The 12,489-nt window shown below is 40.1% G+C and overlaps 1 protein-coding gene across 5 annotated transcripts in view; it reads left to right on the top strand.

The window, feature by feature from the left end:
* Positions 1-12,489, top strand: part of HPGDS (hematopoietic prostaglandin D synthase) — a 28,880-nt gene that overhangs the window by 10,865 nt on the left and 5,526 nt on the right. For 3 of the 5 annotated variants that reach the window (XM_058837405.1, XM_058837403.1, XM_058837407.1), the window contains exons 2-3: positions 1,460-1,603; positions 11,817-11,909. In XM_058837405.1, coding sequence (XP_058693388.1) covers positions 1,471-1,603; positions 11,817-11,909 — 226 coding nt within the window. In that variant the 5' untranslated portion in view covers positions 1,460-1,470. The remainder of the gene's footprint in view (positions 1-1,459; positions 1,604-11,816; positions 11,910-12,489) is intronic. The other 2 variants (XM_058837406.1, XM_058837404.1) reach the window with 1 other exon arrangement.

The following is a 12,489-nucleotide window of genomic DNA, read 5'->3' as shown; positions in this document are numbered from 1 at the left end:
TAGGCCATCTGAAATGAGAAGTCTCCATTCACAGTAATTCACTTCTGAGCCTGCTGTATGCTGTAGGGCAGCAGATGACTTTCCCAATGAATTAAGCAGCCTCTAATGTGCTCATTTGCTATTTTTTTTTTCCTTTGGGTTTTCTTTTTGCTTTTGCTGCTCTGAAGACAGAAAACATATGTTTTGACTTTAGAGGAATAAGTAGCAAAAGCAGTTTGCTCTTTTCAGTTAAGGGTAAGCTTTTCTGTTTCTGAAGGAAGAGCTTCTCCATCTAAAGTGAAAGCTGATGGTGTATCTCCTCCAGCACATGTTTTCAAGGCAAGAAGACTAAACAGGGGGTTGTTCTATTGTGAGATTATGTGGCAGCACATACTCATTAAAAAAAGGAAAAAAGAGTTCCCTTTCTGTCCTAGTGCAGTTGATCTGTGTTCCTGACTTTCTTACAAACACTCTGAATGTGGTGAGTATAAAAGAATGGTATATGAAATGTCCACTTCAAGGCAAAAATGAGAAAGGGTTTTGCTTTGGGTGAGGAGTCAGATGGTTGTTTTGCTACCCTTTCACCGACACATTCAAATCTCAGCTGAGTTCCCTTATGAAAGTGCCATGTGTAAATGATTACCTTTGGTTTAAAGCAACCTTATCTGTTCACCTTTCCTGTACCATCCTTGCTATACAATCAAACTCAAATACTTTCTTTTGTTGCCTGTTACCCTGGGAAACAAATAGAGCCTTCCTGTAACGTGACTCCTAATAGAACTGAAGGGGGAAAAATAAATCACATGAAAACTTAAAAAAGTAATTTCAAGTTTTCTTTTGGCTTCTGTAAAAAAACCTGAAAATTCAATTACGATTTTCACAAAACAACACCATAGCCTGGTTTCCATTGAAAATTTATCTTCTGAAATAATTCTGGGCAATTGCTTATACAACTTGGGTAATAATTGATGCAAAAAATCTCAAGAGTTTGGCAACTCTCATGATTTGGTCTTGGATGAAGATCTCCATGAGAAGTAGGGCCTGAGCGGGGCAGGTCTGAACAAAATTGCTGCTCCAGATAATAACTATATTCTGGTACAGAATATAATTTTAGATTTGCACTCTGGAAAAAAAACAAGCCAAAAATCGCTTTATAAAAAATGGCCTGAGTTTGGAGTCACAAGGGAAAGAAGTTAAATCTAAAAGTTCCTATTACATCTGAAAAAAAATCAGCTTTCTAAAGACACACAAGGAGGAACTGCAGGTTCATCTGTCTTTGTCCACATCTGTGTGTGCTGAGGCTGACAAATGCAGAACAAAAAGGTGTGAGCAACACAACGATTGCAAAGTGCAACGCACCAGGGCTTGGTGTAATATTTCCTCTGCATTGTACAAGCACATCTGTCAAAAACAAGCACACAGAGTGGTTTTGTAAAAAAGGAATTAACTTTCTCTGAAGCAGGTGTGTCTCCCCTCCCAGCAGGGCCCAGCATGCCACAGTACAAGCTCACCTACTTCAACCTGCGGGGACGAGCAGAGATCAGCCGCTACCTCTTCGCCTATTCGGGCAAGAAATACGAAGACCACAGGATAGAAGCAGCAGACTGGCCCAAAATCAAGCCAAGTGAGTAGCACAAGTTCTTGTAGCCAGAGCTCCACTAGAAACATCAGCAAAAATAAAAGCAATTGAAGAGGTACTTGTATGTTTTGTGAGCAGAAATACGCTTAATTTCTGGCTTTAGTTAAGTTTGTGTGAGTTTTAAGGTGAGACAGCCAAACTTTCACTGCTTATGCTCTCACAGGAGACGGGATCCAAATGTTCAGACAACATGAAATGCCTTGCCTGCTGTCATCCAGCTGGGCTTTTACTCCTTATCAGTTCAGTACAGTTTTTGTGTAACTAAAGATAACCAAATTAGTGCTAATCTCAGCTTCTCTGGATAATTTGATCTCAAAAAAACCACACCCCAGCCTTTACCCTGGGTTTAGAAAGCCAAATTGGAGAGAAGGGTCAGGAAAGACACTCCTTTGCAATGTGAAAGGTCTTCAGAGAGGAAAAGTAATGAGAAAAAGTCAATTGATATAGAAAAGAATAAAACCAAAAGGATCAAAAGAGGTACTAGAGAATAATTGTTCCTAAGAACAAGCCTTACCATCCCTTCCAAAAGTACCCTGCTATTGTACCCCATTAATTTCATGTATTTTAGTTTAAATAACCTTTTTTCAGCTTTTAAAGGTATTCATTATTTCTGTTCACTAAATTAACCTTAATTCAAATGAAACAGATCTTGAGTTTGAAGCCTCAGGGTATGAAACCAATGTCTTCATTTCATGGATTAGGCTTGTGTTTGGCTACATGGGCTATGACTTTTCACATCCAGAATGGACAATAATGCTTTGGTTAGGGAAAAAGACACACTGATTCACAAGGTGACTTCTATTAATGAAGCAATGTTTCTTGATAGACTTTCACACCATTTAATAAGCCCAGCCAGCAAGCTTCCAAATTTTTCTAGGGTGCAGATTTTGTAGGTTTGGTCTTTCCTGTTTGCAGTGACTAGAATGATAAACACTCAAACACAGCTGTAATCCAAGTGGCAACTGAAGACTTCAGTGGTGCTCAAGCCTAGAAAACACTGGCAAAAATCCACAGAAAAGAATAAGAAGCAGTGGAACAGGGATTTCAGCTAGGGATGACTGACTTTGGAAACCTTTTCCTTATAAGACCTTAAGCCAGTTGACCACGTGGTATAGCTTATTTCTCTTTCACTGCAGTTCTCAGGAAAGCAGAAATTAAAGGTGAGATTAAGAATTCAGATGACCTGAGATAAGCTCTGCACAGGCTTTTCATTCTTAATTACACACAGCAAAGTATATGTGGAGTTTTCTATACTGATTAAGTAAGACAAACTAAAAAGACAAAGCATAATTAGTCACTTAAAGGGTGCAGTGGCATTCACATTCTAGGGCAAGATATTCTAACAGCAGATCTATCAGACAAGGTAAAAGCATTGCATCACTCTGTGAATATTGCTGATGATCCCAATGTCTGAGCAGCGCAAGAAACAATGCAGAAAATTTCTTCGGTGTTCTTCAGTCTCTCCACAAACCTCTCAGTGGAGCTTTATTTGTACAGGACTTGTTCACTGCAGTGAATGTACAGCTGCAGTGCCCTTACCACAAAAACCCTGGGAGCAGAGACCCCTAGAAATCCTAAGGTACACACTTCGTAACTCTATCTGCTGCATTTACAAATTCTGGCTGAGTCATTAACCTTTGGACACTTTTGTTTCTCTTTCTGTGCCCTGAAAAGTTTGCTGGCTTACCAAGGTTAATTAACGTTTTTCATTTTCTCTGCATAATGGCTTTTCCTAGCAGCTTCTATAACTGAGCCCTAGATGAAGTTCCATGACAGATAAGAAGTTTAGTAAAATGTGGGAGCTGCTGCTCTAAGATTTGTGAAGTCATCTGTGCAAAATTTATTCTGGTCTAAGAGTTCTTTGAATTTCAGGCATTTGTAGACGCCCAGTCAGTCGCTCAGTGGATGGGAACGGGAATGTATCCTGCTAATTGACCAGGAAAACATATACCTACACAGAAATTGTTGGGTGCATGTCTGAAAGTGATGCAGCTTATGGCAGCAGGCTAAACCTTTGCTCTTCAAACCCCTCTGAGCTCTAGCACCAAAGTAATGGTGCTATCTGCCACCACTGACATGCACGTTACAGACAACAAGCAATTAAGAGGTTTGCTAATTTAAACAAGAGTAAAGGATTCTTGCATGTATAAAAATGTAATGCTGCTTAAGGAAATTGTGTGGACCTGATGACTACCTCCACCTCCTTTGTGAGGTTTTCTCATGGTTACTCACAGTATTTCCAGACACAATGTTCTCCCACAGGCAAATCATTCCGAAAAACACTGAATCAAAGGCAGCAAAAAGGCTTTGGAATAAACAGCCTTAACTGTTCAACAAGACCAATAGCCAGCACACCAATCTGCCCTAGGGCACCTAAACCCTGATTTTGCAGGCTGTGACTCAACACAAGAAATGGTTGTTTCCTGGAGAGGGAGTAGGTTTGTACAGACTTTGTGTGCCTTCACACTGTAAGTGTTGCATACAGCATTTGCCCTATGGAAAACAAGCCTTGCATTCTCTGCTATCCTGAGTTTTCAAAATGTGCCTCAGCTCCCTCCACAGAGACACAGTTTGAAGAGGAAAAAGCACCAGGTAACAGGATTCTTGCCCTAAAAGTTTAACCACTGCTGTGTTCAAAATTAAATGTGAAATGAGGAGATCCAAAGGCATCTCACTCTGTTGAGAATTCTTCTGCACAACTTTCATTTGTATCTGTATTCAGATCCTTTATGTAAAGGATTTTTTCTTCTCCTATTTTTCCTGAACTGGGTCTACCTTATAAAGAAGAAAAATAAGTAGCAGATTCCAGTCAGGCTCATCCTGGTGAAAACCAAAGGGTGGTCAGTATTTAGCAGTGATAAAGGGAATTACAGCTACATTTGATGTAACAGCAGCTAAAGTAATGCAATTTAGTATGCCGCTCATTTTGTGGCCCTCAAAAATCAGTAAAACTGGTCCAATTAATTGAACTAATTGCACAGTTATATATTGCTGGAGATTAAGAAATACCAGACAAATTGCTATGCACATTTACATATATCATGTTTGCCTGTACCCGCTTGCCTTTGAAAGACCTGGAACCATTTTTGACCACAGTCTGCAGATACAATGTGATGCCCTCTTTTTAAAAACTTCAAGTATGAGGAAGCAAGATAAACAAAAAAACTACTTAGGGAAGAAGCTTGGACAAGAGAACACTTCATGTTTCTTGAGCTAATAAGGAACAAATTGAACAATTCAAGTTTGTCTAAGAGCACAGGGAGTCAGGTCTCTGAATGAGATCTGAGAGGACAGCTCTGCTTCAGCAGTTTTCTCCAAATTAAAGTAAGGTTTTGTAACAAATACCAAGCCAACCCAATCATCACACAATATAAACCAGGAAATACATTATTCTGAAGAAAAGGCTTAGTTCTGTAAAACAGATGGGAAAAGAGAAAATCTGTGCATAAAGATCAGTGTGCAGAAAGCCCATTTAGAAAGCAGACTTGCAGCTGTGGCAAGTTTAATTTTTGACCTGAAGAGTGTGGTGGGGTTTGTTTTTTTGTTTTGGCATTTTTCATGTGGCTTCCACCAATAAGCTGCAATCCTAACGCACCTTCAGGAAAAGAAATAAGTCCTCCCTCCTGGAAATACTGTCCCATTTGATTTTGTTTACACCTAATGGTGCTTTTGTTGTGTATGAAAGGATGGCCTATTTGAGCATAAGAACTTCTGTTATTTGGCTTACACACTCTGTAATAAAAATTTCTCTAACTCAATATTTTTTTTTCCCACTTCTGACACTAATCAGATCATCTTTGGCAAATTTTCCAATTGATGATTTTGGGCAAGGACTGCAGTTTAGAATACAAACACATTGAAAGAAGCCAGTGTATAACTATTAGCAGTGTCCTGCTTTAGCACAGAATTTGAAAAATCAAACAAATATCAAGCAGCATCTTTCCATAATGCTTGAGTATATGTAATTCAATAATTATTTTAACAAGTAGACAAACTCATTCTTTACACTTCTTCTTGAACACACTCTGATTTGACCATGCCCCTATTTAAAGGGCAATCAATTCAAGATCTACAGTAGGCTCATACAAAGGAGCCCATTATGTGGGATCTGTACTCCCACGCAATGGGCTCCTCACAAAAATCATCATTGTACTGACATAAGTCATGATACAGCAGAAAATCCACTGTAACAGTGAACTAAGTTACCACCACCTGAGATATTAGGCTGGGAGGCAGCAACAGTTTTTGATCGTGGCTCCTTCAAGCAATTTGAAGCAATGGCAATAACAGACTTTATCATCATAGCAAAGGATGCTCTTCTCCTGCACTGATGGCCATAAACATCCCATAAAACAGTTTAGGATGTGTAGAACAGTGCTTGAAAGGTCCTTAGGAAACCTGACAGACTAATGGCCCTGGAAATACTCTGAAGATAACAGATAAATATTGAGAAGCACCTGACAGCAGACAAAAATTCCTCAGGGGAGCAGTTGCCCTTCTTCCTGAGTGACTTTCTGCTTTGAACCTCTACTAAAAAGTGTACATAGCTATCTCAGGGTAAAAAGTAGGGCTTGGCAAGAACTTCCAAAGAGAGTATGAGTTGTAATAAAATTGAAGCTGGGATGAGATTAAATCACAGCATCCTCCTCATCATCCCTTTCTAGAAGATTCAGATTCTAGGTACCTCCAGCTCTGGGCCTACCATTTCCCAAGTGCTTTGCTCCTCTGCCACCATTAAAAAATACATATTTCATATATTTCTTATTTGAAGATGCAAAGTATCTATTTGTTTCTCATGATCCAATTTAAATATGAATGGATAGGAAAAGCTGTTATGGTCAGTTTTCAAGGCAAAGGAGAACTTATTTTGACACAGATATTGTAGCAAGAAACAGGTCTGTGACATTTATTTGTCCCCACATTTGACTAATCGTGCTGCCTTAGTATGGAGCCAATCTAATCTTAATCACCAAACAATTAATTATGCAGCTTTTGAGCAATAATCAAGCACTTAAACACAGGCAACATTGCATCAGAGCCATAGACAATTACAACACGGGCAGGATGAGTCATGGGCAGGTCAGCTCAGGGAAAATGGGGGAACATATTGGAAGGACAGAACAGAAATGAGAAGAATGATGAAGATTAGTGAAAATGGAAGAAAGAGGTAAGGGAAGGAGAAAGTTAAGAACTGTATCTGGAGAAGAAGTGCAGCACTAGCAGCTGACCAGCCTAGGTGCCAGGCTTGGACAAAACTGTGCTCAGCTCTGTTGTGTTTCCCCTCCGTGTCCCAGACAGAGGAACAGTCACACAGGAGCATGAGCCACTGGATCATGGCCAGGAGAATGAATGAGGAGTTTGTGTTCAAAAGGAAGGCCTGAGCACCAGTGAGAGCCTACAAGCATGGCAGGATGCCAGCAGTCATCACAGCCCTTAGGGGCTTGGTGGGGTGGAAATTAATTAAAGGGATGGTCCTGCTTTTAAGACACATCATCTCCCCTGCTCGGCTTTATAAACATCACAGTTCTTGTCACAAAAGCCAACCAAAATTAAAGTAGTATGAAAATGAATTAATCCAATTCCTAAACACTGCACAGATACTTTAGTGAGATCTTCCTAAAATGAGGAGACTGCAGATCAGTCTGAGGACTTGTCCTCTGTCAAGGTTTTCTTCATGGGGAGTGTAGACTGCAGATTTCATTCCAGAATATGATGCAAAAAGCCAGTAAATAACCAACATAATATGAAAAGCAGAACCTGCTGATAAAAGTTCCATTTAAAGAAGACTACGGATTTAGTTATTCAGAAAGGAGGCCTTTTAAAAACCCTTTTCCTCTTTCAGTCTAAATTTGGAACACAAGCATTCACAGCTTTGTACTTCAGATGAGCGGCAAAGCAAGCAGGAACTAAACAGGAAAGGTCATATTTTGTGCATGCCTGAGAAATGACGCTGTTTGTATGACAGCAGCAATAGATTTTTTCTGCTTTTCCTCCTCAAAATGTATTTGCTCAAGTGGGAGTTGGAAATATTGTAAGACAACATTGTTTTGAAAAACATGGAAAGTGCATCCATATGGATACACCAGGGTTTAAACTGACATAAGTACAAAGCAGCCCCCAAAACAACAAGGGTGAGAGAAAAGTCAGCAATGTGACACTCACATCCTTCCAGCCTGCACTACTTTGGCTTAGCTGCTCAGTTGTAATTGCTCCCCAATGGATGGTCTTTCGTGCCTTGCCCCCATGACCTTGATTCTACCCAAACATCTCTCTCACACAGCAGCTTTTCACTTGCTCATCTAAAATAGGAGCCTGGCAGGAGCCATCCTACCTGCTCTGCTCATCTTCAGTTAGACAAACCGTGCCTTTCACCAAACCTGAGAAAATTTCAGCAGGTTTAGTACCATGCTTATACACATGGGGCATTTGTGCATCTTCTCAAACATGTCAATGAGCAGAATTGGACCAAAGCACCACAGGAGGTCAAAGCAACCCACAGAAGCCCACATTAATGAGTCTAAGGGTAAGACTGCTTAAATGCATGTGCAGACAGGTTTCTGTTGTAGTTTGGAGCCCCTGAGAACATGGCCTAGGTGTGGTTTCTGCAACTGGCAAAGTTTCTAGAGGCCACATTGAGGTTATTTGTCAAACCCCAACCTTACCTCCAGCAATCAAATGTCCATCCAGCGTGTAGGCTCCTCACATCCTCCATAAGGATGAGCTGTGTGTCAAAAATCTACACCCCTCTTCTCCAGCTGGAGAAGGAAGACTCGCAAGTTTCACAGAAAATGCATTCTTCCCCGTAACAGCCAAACTCAGATACACAGAAAAATCTTCTGGGAAAATTGTTATGCTAAATTACAAAAGCAAAGAGATACTTTACAGCAGGTTACAAAAAATTTTGGTTGTTACATGAATGTTAGACAGTAACATTTCAAAGGCAAAGATTATTTTTTCTAAAATTTTCCAGCCTGAAAACACGACTTTGTAAGCCATTATACCTTCTCAGGTATGGAGGAGATGTAGTGTAAATATTGTCTGCCCCTTGACTACTCTTCGTTATTTTCCTGCGCTGCAAAGCAGCCTGATTATCTGCTGTACGTTCTGGTGCTCAGGAGTAGCCTGCCCTGCACCCAAGAAGAACCAACAGATTTTTAAAATTACCTGCACAGTATATGTGTACTTTCTTCAAACCTCTTAGAATTGCATTAATTTATAGCTTATTAACTCAATGATCAAAAAAATCAGTGTATAATTAAATACATGCACTCTATCAGCTGGAAAAAAACCTATATTTACATTAAATCCCAATTTTTTTCCCTGTTTTTGATAAGAAAAAAAATAAATAAAATTTTAAATACACAAGAAAGGAAGGGACACCTACCATTTATCATCTGTTATCCTTTAAAGAGTCCGTGGTTCAGTAATGATAGCAATAGATTTGCTGCCTCCTAACAAACAAACCCCAAGTCTCACTATAAATCAAAGCACAAATCCTTTTAGACGTTATGGGATAACAAAATGAAGTCTGCTCTCATTTTTTAATTTTAAAATTGTATTAAGAATCATGCAATTGTATGTACAAAAACAAAGCTGTCTTTGTATATTTTCAGTCACAAACTCAGTATCTCTTTCAGCAAAGAGTAACCAGGTCTTCAAGGAAGTAGCTCAGCACTGAGGAGAATGACCTTCGTAGACATTACTCATGTTTTCAAGGAATGAATCGCAATTCCCTTGAATTCACAAATGACCAGATTCCTGAGAAATAGAACATTAGAGATGACTACCACTCTGCCACTGAGCTGACTTTGACACCATAATCCATGTTCCTTAAGTGTTCAGAGAGATGCTTCCCTCCTTTAGTTGTAATCAAGGGTTTCTTAAAAAAAAAAAAAAAAAAAAAGGAGAAAAAGAGAAAAAAAAACATAATTACAAACTGGTGGCTTATTAGCTTTAATTTTTCTTGTGGTGACCCACAAAGTGAAACATCAGTCAAATCTGGGATTTATAGACTTCTGCCCTGTACATAAACACAGCAGCAAAAATATCTGTGGGTTTCTAGATGAAGCAATCTCAGTCTCACAGTTTCCCAACCTGAGCAGTGAGTGACAGCGTGTTTTGACAGCTATTGCAACAGACTGGCTTAGTCATACTGACCCTGCCAGAACTGCATCACCCCAAGGCATTCCTACTGGGGCTTCCAAAAGAGGCTGCTTAACTCCTTCCTGGGGGGAGCTGTTACCCCTGCTCTGGCTGCACTTCTGCTGTTTCCTGTTGGCAGGCATTGTTGCATATCTCTGTGTGGTCTTGGGGGATATGGAGCAGGCTGCAGGCTGACCACACTGGCACATCCAGCAGTCACACCTGCTCTCATCCTCTCTACTTGTGCCAGCCTGAAATATGTGCTTTAAGCAAATATCTCTGCTGTTTTGGAGCTCAGGGCCCCCTGCACCACTAACCCAGAGTGAAGAACCAAGGCTCTTCTCATTTTCATAGCCAGAGAGCTTTCCTGGTAAACATTCAGGGGATACAATTTGTCATCTCTCAGTGATTCTCAAGGAAACAAAACATGGACCTGCCAGGGCCTTGCTGCTCTCTGGAGAATAAACATACAAAGTCTTCTGTGCAACAAGTCTATTATTGCTTCAATAACAACCAGCAGAGCCTGCTTTCTCCCTGGGGTACAGCAGCTAATGCTCATTGAACTCTCTTGCTTCGGCTATTCATCAGCTTCCAAATTCATACTGAATTCCCACTGTGCTGAAATTAAGGGAAAAAAAAGGTATCATGAGTATTGTGTTCAGATGCAAGGAAAAAAACCAAATGCACAGAGGAGTCCTGGATGTCTTGTGCAACTGCAAAATCTATGTTGCAGATCAAGATTTAACATCTAGGACCCAGTACCTAATGTGATTCACAAACCGCATGCTAAACCACAGGGCAGTGCTCATCATTTATGAAGTTACCTTGCTAAACAGTTACAATTGCATAAGGTTTCATTACTATCCCCTTTTCATTAAGAACTAAAAATCCTCATGGAACAGAGGTGTCATTCCAGGTGCCCTGTAAATCTTTACAGTTCTCCAGTTTTGAAAGCACTTTGCATGCTTCCAGTGACCAATGTTCTCACTCTTTTTACAGCACAAGACAGTCTGAAAATGGATATAAAAAATATATAAAGTATAATATGGATGAAAATTGAATACAAAGCATTTAGTTATGATCAGCACTTGCAGTCACGTACTTGGAAAGAGCATCCTTGGAAATACAGATTCCTCAGTGAAGAGCACCAGGTTCCCAGAAGCAGATTCTCACTGCCCTAAACATGACTGTTTCCCCCACATTAAGCTTTGCTCCAATGTTCCAGTTCTATTTCATATCATGCCAGGAAATTCTCCAAAACACAGCAAAACAGCAGTCCAAGTTTCCATGTAACTATGACATTAATAACAGAAAAGTAAGACTGATTTCTTATCTCAAACTCCCTTACAGATATCCATGACACCTGCTTAGTCTGTCTTTCCCTATACTTAAAATCTGGAGGCCTCTTCCCCATAACTGGCTGAATTATTTTTTTAATGCAAGCCACATCAAGTGAATTTGAATATCTTCTTAGGATTTGTAGTTCAGTGTGAAAGATATATTTGTCTCCATGAGGACTGCCAAGTGAAATGCCTTGTCACAACCTAAGTTCTGAAATGTAGATGCTTCTCTTAATCACTGCTTCTGAATTTCAGACAACAATAAATGAAAATTATCATGCCATCTTTTCCCAATCCCTTGCTTCATGCCCTAGCTGGATCCTGCGCTATGAAATTTTCAGTAGTACTGTACTTAACCTTTGCAGCCACTTTCTGGGGAGAGAAGGAAAAACTAATATTTCCCCTGGAAATTTTCCCCATATAAAGAATTCTGTAACTATAGGAGCACATTTGGCCTCTACAACAAAATGGCAGGGAACAGGAAATGCAATGCCTGGTTTCTGTGCTATAGTTGCCTTCATGCAGTGCAATCTGATGACATCCTTACCCTTTTTTATTTGTAGTCCATGCATTTCTCCACAGAAACAGTGAAAGTGTTGAGTGCTATAACAATGCATATCCTCTGAGTGGTAAAACTACAGCTGTCACGGACTCGTACTGTTAATGGTGATGATTGAACTTTTGGTTCTTTTTTCTTTTTTACTTTGTACTCCAAGCTATCCCATTTGGCAAACTCCCCATTCTGGAAGTAGATGGAGTTATCATTCATCAGAGCCTGGCGATAGCAAGATATCTTGCCAGAGAAGCAGGTAAGGTATCTTTGATTATTTTCTTTCTCTCTTCTGTGCTTACATTTAATGCCCAGGTAAAAACACATACTCATACAAACAGAAAAAAGCCAACAGCTTGGCAAACCTAACCATGCAGAAGCCAACACCAGCATGGCAAAAATGAAAGCCTGGGGCTTGGGCTGACTTCTCCAGCCAGCACACTCTATCCATCTGTCCCTGCATGACAGAAAACACATACCTGTGGTTTCCCAAAGGCTGCCAGGGCAGTTTCCCCTAAAGCTCAACTCTGACCTGCCAGGCTAACCAGAGAGATGACCAGGAAGAAGAGGTTTTGGAAGCATTAGAGATTATCACAGCAGGCAGAGAACTCTGAAGCAGATTTAGGTAACAATTCTGGGCTAGCAGAGAGATTAGAGGAGATGTTGACATCACTTGCATCTTTAAATACTTACATTCTGTGGAAGTACACAACCAGTTAGATAAAATGATATGAGACTTAGTAATGCAAGTAATCAAAGAGAGTGGCCAGGCTTTGCTTTAGGTCAATGAGCTGTCTTTCAACACCATCTGCAAAATTGGTCTGGCTGAAGGCAGATGT

Source organism: Poecile atricapillus, chromosome 4 (assembly GCF_030490865.1).
Source record: "Poecile atricapillus isolate bPoeAtr1 chromosome 4, bPoeAtr1.hap1, whole genome shotgun sequence".
Classification (NCBI taxonomy): domain Eukaryota; kingdom Metazoa; phylum Chordata; class Aves; order Passeriformes; family Paridae; genus Poecile; species Poecile atricapillus.
The sequence above is the reverse complement of the archived record's forward strand: the minus strand, read 5'-3'. Positions and strand labels throughout refer to the sequence as shown.